Source organism: Triplophysa dalaica, chromosome 1 (assembly GCF_015846415.1).
Source record: "Triplophysa dalaica isolate WHDGS20190420 chromosome 1, ASM1584641v1, whole genome shotgun sequence".
NCBI lineage: Eukaryota > Metazoa > Chordata > Actinopteri > Cypriniformes > Nemacheilidae > Triplophysa > Triplophysa dalaica.
In genome coordinates, this window is record NC_079542.1 from 9,039,652 (window position 1) to 9,045,651 (window position 6,000).

The following is a 6,000-nucleotide window of genomic DNA, read 5'->3' on the forward strand; positions in this document are numbered from 1 at the left end:
ATCCAATATTCAAACTTTCACAAAGATTTTCTATTAAGATACAAGTCTTAAACATCGCGTTTCTGCCAATCTCATAGTAATCTTGAGTGCCTATACAGTAGTATTGCATACGTTGTATCTTCAAAGAGTATTTAGTTTGATTAAATTTATATAAGAGAGATTCGGCCGTATGATTATTTCCGGAAAATCACGAGCTGCTAGAGGTGGGACTAGTGGGGAGAGTGAGATGGAACTACAGCACGAACAGGCAACACATAATTACTTTAATCCCTTCTTGTTTTGTACATTATGCACGTACGCGCAGATTGCCAACAAAACACAGACGTATGACTTAGTTTGACTTACCGCATGCAGTTCATGTCCGGCATCTTTTAGCACCGGGACCTCACCATCTCAAATGATCTCCAAATCCAGCGTTAAATCCACTGTTTATATAACATCCATCACTGAAATGCCGTGAACAAACAGACACACCTAAACTTCACTATTACAAGCAGCGCTGGGCGTGCTCTTTCTTTCACCTTGCAGTCGTTTTCTGGGAGAATAGCGAATAAAATGAATATATCAGAAACTTTTTATAACTCTGGATCCCTGTGACGATACAGGGATCGTCAATCCAGAATTATAAAAATCTCTCAGAAACAAATTGGAGTGCTGGGGGAGTGTATCAAGAACAGAAATACTACGTTAAACATCCAACTCGTTTTTAAAACAAGTTAACCATGTTAAGCATGAGAAGCCAGCAGGATTAACAGTGTTAAAAAGTCAGAATGCATAACATAGCCTGATACCCAATCTTAAAGTTTTGCTCTTGAGCCTAGACACAGTACGTTTTCTCAGATTTTGGGAAATATAACTTGAATATATTTCAATATATATAATTGATTTTTTTCAACGTCACGAAAACCAGTAAGCATTTTGACTATTTACCATCAGCTAATACTGCTGCTGCAGTGATGCACAATGTTGGCAGCATCAGGCTAGGGGATTATTCGCAGGATTGGCAGGCAACTGGACTGAGGTTGAATAGAGCCAAATATAGAGCGATCCTTGAGGAGAGGCCGCTCCGCAGAACACGCAACCTTTGACAAGAGCAAAGATCCTCCTTTCGCCATGAGAATGACCCAGAGCACACAGCCAAGAGTGCTGGAGCGGCTTTGTGGCAATATTCTCCAAAGCCCTTGAATGATGCAGCCAAATACACAAAGCCCTTAGAAACATGAAGATTGGAGTCCGCCAGCAATCTGACAAAGCTTGTATGAATGAGAGGAAGAACCGAGGCTGGGAAACGGGCAGCAGCTGGGCACTTACATAGATATATGGCCCGAATATTAATGAGGAGGAGGTATTTTGGATGTTGACTTTGGACTTAATGAGGCTTAATGGCTTTCATTTTTTTCTAGCACTCGAGTATTTCATTGATCAGATTGTCAAGAAACGTGCAATGTGATCATGGATCAATGTAGTGAGGAGTGCATCAACCAATATTGTAGAATATTACTTTTTGCAATATTTATTGTTAAATAATGCCTACTGTCTTGCCTCATAGTAACAAAATGTTTATCTGAATTGTGTTTTTGTTACGTTCACAGAAATGAAGTCTCCACTGAAAAGGGGAAGAATGGACACCTAAACCATGCTTTCCATCTAAAGGTGGTTGGGCCATCAAACAGAAGTGCTAACCTTAAGGTATATACAGCTAATTTGAGACTAGAAGCTTCATTCTGTATATGCACTTAGGTATGAATGTTATATCACAATGTGAATGTTTCCATATAGAACTACAGTATAGGCTTATGGTTAAAAGTACAAAGACATCCATTACAATAAAGAGGTATTATTAACAAACATTATAAAATCAAATGCATAATACCAAGTACGCCAACCATTTCATATTCAATCTCAACCTAAAGAGGCATTTTAAATTTGTACATTTATTATGGGAGAAAAGTTGAATGTTAATTATCTTTAGAAGTTATGATGGTATTTTAAAGTGGCTCTTGCATATTTTCAAATTCAAGTCAGAAGTATTATTATTCATAATAAGATATTTTTAATGGAACTGTTATAACTAGTGCTTTTACGTAGAGTGACTGATCGGGATTAATCGAATCCAGAATATAAATTGTAAAAGTGTTAACATGATATGTTTATGTATTGTGAATATTGGTTTTATATTTATAAACACAAACACATATAATATATATAGTTAGACAATAATTAAAAGTCTATATATAAACGTTTATATATTTTTATCATTTATATTTTTCTTAAATGCAGGTATGTGTTTATAAATACAAAATGAATATGTACAGTAGCCTACAGAAAACTTTTATTCTGGATGCGGATGTTATTCTTTCTTTTTTCTCCAGCTACCTCACACCAGTAAGGAGGTGCTTCCTCTGAGGCCAAACCCAGTCTCCAACGGCACCCAGCCAGTTAATATTGTCCGTCCTCTTCGACCGGCTCCTTCTCCATCCCTGAGCTCCGCAAAAGGATCTCGTCCTCCCCCGCCTGTTTTCAAGCCACCCAACTCCCCCAGCAAACCCAAATCTGTAGCGTCACCTCAGAAACTCAGTCCGCCCAAGAAGCCTCTGCCTCTGAACCCTTCACGTTCTCCACTGGTGAGAGTTTAGTCCTGCTATTCTTTGATTTGATCAAAATCACAGGTACAGTAATTGGATCTCATAGAAAAGAAAACAAAAATTGAGATTTATTCAAAGACTTTTGCCTAAATCTCCTGCTTCTTCACAACTACAGTAACCTCATATGTGGACTGATGTTAAATAATAAATGAAGATTTTTTTGGGGCAAAATATCCTGTCGTGGCAAAAACAGCACGACACAAATTCCCTGATGCGTTCTTATTTCCTGTCATCGTACAGATGGCATCAAAACAACAGACCAGACCCCCTTCCACACCTCCCAAGAGGCCACTTCCTCTCAGTCCTGCACGTGGAGCAAAACCCAAAGCCTCCAGTGGGGGACTCCTGGTGATGATGCCCCCTGCAGTCAGCCCAAAGCCAATGGGAATGGTCACCGCCGTCCCCCCTCTGAGGGCTCTCCGGTGAGAAAACACGTTCCATAGCGTCAGGAAATATATATAGATTTTCAGTGGTCAGTATCATTAATGCTGTGAGGCAGGTGTGCAGGAGTTAAATGTTTGAGAATCGGTTGATGTTGTGTCAGCTTCAAGGGCTCTAATCATTTTACTGGATAAAACAAATGTGAGTCAGCTATCCTGAGGAAAACTTTGGAGTGAAACAATTTGCATGTAAAGACTGCTGCAGACTATATGCATGAATCACTAACTGAGAGAAGTTCTATTGGTGTCGCAATTATGGAATAAATGCTTTTATCTCCATTTGCAAAGCAAATTTCACTTGCTCCCCACATTAACGTTTAATTCAATTTGTGTAATTCTGATAAATTGATGACAATGGTGTCTCTGCTCACAGTATCCGATTTCTCTTCTGTCTCATATCTATAGCCACATTGGTTCAAATTTCTCACTGTTTTCTTTGGATGAAGTCAAATGCTTTAGCAAATCTTACAGTATATCCCACAGGTGTCTGCAATGTTTTGCTCATCACTGTTGACATTAAATTTCCCAAACAGCAGACTTGCAGTACTGGGGGCTTCTCTATCCGTGCTTTATCTCTTCCTCTTACTACTATTTTTGACAGTTTTCAAAATGTGTAAACTGTGATTCGGAAAGCAGATAAAATAGTTTACTAAACAGCTATTCCTTGGTCGGAAAGGAGACCTACATTATACACACAGGCTTGATGCTGAAAGTAACTATTTGCTTTGATTTTTTTAGGGGCGACTCACATTTCACATCTTTAGTTGGTTATTTTAAAAGTATTTTAAATAGGGAGTGACACGGTTGCGATGCCCATCCGATGTGCCGCATCGAGATTAAAAAAGTTCAACTTTTCAGAATGCCGCACTCGAACCACATGACCAAGAAGTGCGGCTCGAGTTTTCGATGTGGTTCACACGAAATGTGAATCGCCCCTAATGCTTCCTTTCTTCACACACCACTGCAGTTTTCTTCTCTTTTTATTCTAAAGTCAAATTTTGATTTAATTTTTATTACAAGTTTTGAAGTCATCCATACCTAGAGAATTCCTGATGCCTGGGTGGAATGTTGTGAGAAGCAAAACATTTGAAACTTTTTTGTATCTCTTTGTGTCTAGACATTAGTGTCAGTCTGTTATCAGAACATAAAACATCACTTTTCCTCTTTAGTAAATAACTGTGTACACACCTTATATTCAAGCCTGATTTCTGCTTTTGTAGCCCACACGTTCCTCCTCTAAGAGCTAAGAATTGAATTTTATATCCGTAAAGAGGAATCTGTAGCTTCCCACACTTGAACGCTCTGTCATGTGTTGTGATAAAGAGACATGCATTTTCAGCACATAACACTGTGACCCAAGGTGAAGAATGTGGTATTTTCAGAAAACTGTACTTTACGGACTCAGCAGTGTATTATGTTTCTATAAGGCTTATGTTTATCACGATTTTTCACACGAATAGAAATGCACTCGTGACTAGTTTTGAAATGGTGGGTAACCTTGGAAATGTCACTCAATAAAGCGAAGCAAACAAAGAGATGCAGTGACTATCAAATCTATGCTTTCAAAGTGATTTTAAATAAACATCACAGAATTGGACACCATAGTGTACTCTATATGAAGAGCATGCAATCCATGTACGGTAGTTTTATTGTACTTCATACTTTGTTTTCTATTTCAGGCCTGTTTCAAGACCCAAACCACTCATAGTTCCATCGCCTTTCCGAAAATGACCCTCGATTCATTTTTGAAGACTGCAGTCAGCCTATTTGCACTATATAAGGACCCTTGAAGACTGGTACTATTGAGCTGTTTTAACAAGCAATGGAAAAGCTTGGTTCTGGGTCCACAGAGGGGTCTGTGAATGGGTCCGTAAATGAGCCCTTGATAGCTGATGTTTAAAAACACAGCACAGACATGACGCGGTTTTGCATGGAAACAGATGCAAACTTAGACAGGACTTTTCGGATAGACCATCACATTGCCAAATTTTTGACGTTTTCTCACTTAGCAATTTTTTGTACTTTGTTTTGTGCATCTGTCTTGTTTACATTTTTTATTTTATTTGTGCCAAAGATGTTTTGTTAAATTCCCTGATTGTTTCATTACTGTGCTGTACGATAATTTGTGTTTGGTACATTAAATAATAATGTTATAAGTTTTTAGTAAAGACACCGTGATGTTGTTGCTGCCATTATGTTATCAGAGGATTTACATCATTTCCAATTTTTTAAAAATCAAAATCAACATAGACTTGAAGGGGCATTTAAATGAAAGTAAAAATGTGAAATTAACGCAGTTTAAATGGAATAGCAGAAAATATGTATATATAACACCCATCTCTCTCTGTATTTGGCAAAATGAAAGTCTTGCCATTGGTCCACTTTTCGAGGGACAATTTAGCCTACACATGAATTTCTAATAGTTGTCTGTGCACATTAAACTGGCCTAGATGAAAGTATATTAATGTCGTAGAAATAACCTTATAATGGTGAAATCTAAAAGAACAACCCTACTTGCATTCTCGGATTTGGATTCATGTTTGATCATAAAAGATTCTTTAAAGGGAGAAGTGATATTATTTAACAATAATGAATTATTGAAGAGTAGCTGAGAGTATTTAAAACTGCTGATTTCTTATAAAAACCTTTCTTATTAAATAAATATTAGGTTTAGTTTTGAATTAGATTACACTTAAATGTCAATTCACACTTGAAACCCTATTTTGCAGAAAACATCGACTAGACAACTACACCAAGTCTTAAAACATGTAATTGCAAACAAATCAAAAACCTCCTAAAATAATAACTTTATTCTGCCTTTTCTATGACCCCGTCTGGCTAAAGACACATAATCTATAATCTAAATCACATAGTCGAATCAGAATTATGAGATTAGGAGCCTCAAAGTACACATA

The 6,000-nt window shown here is 37.5% G+C and overlaps 1 protein-coding gene across 1 annotated transcript in view; it reads left to right on the forward strand.

Moving 5' to 3' along the window:
- Nucleotides 1-5,257, forward strand: part of adam19a (ADAM metallopeptidase domain 19a) — an 86,685-nt gene extending 81,428 nt beyond the window's left edge. Inside the window, 4 exon segments of the mRNA XM_056749588.1 lie at nucleotides 1,593-1,689; nucleotides 2,373-2,624; nucleotides 2,886-3,067; nucleotides 4,765-5,257. Coding sequence (XP_056605566.1) covers nucleotides 1,593-1,689; nucleotides 2,373-2,624; nucleotides 2,886-3,067; nucleotides 4,765-4,816 — 583 coding nt within the window. The 3' untranslated portion in view covers nucleotides 4,817-5,257.
- The last annotated feature ends 743 nt before the right edge of the window (nucleotides 5,258-6,000 follow it).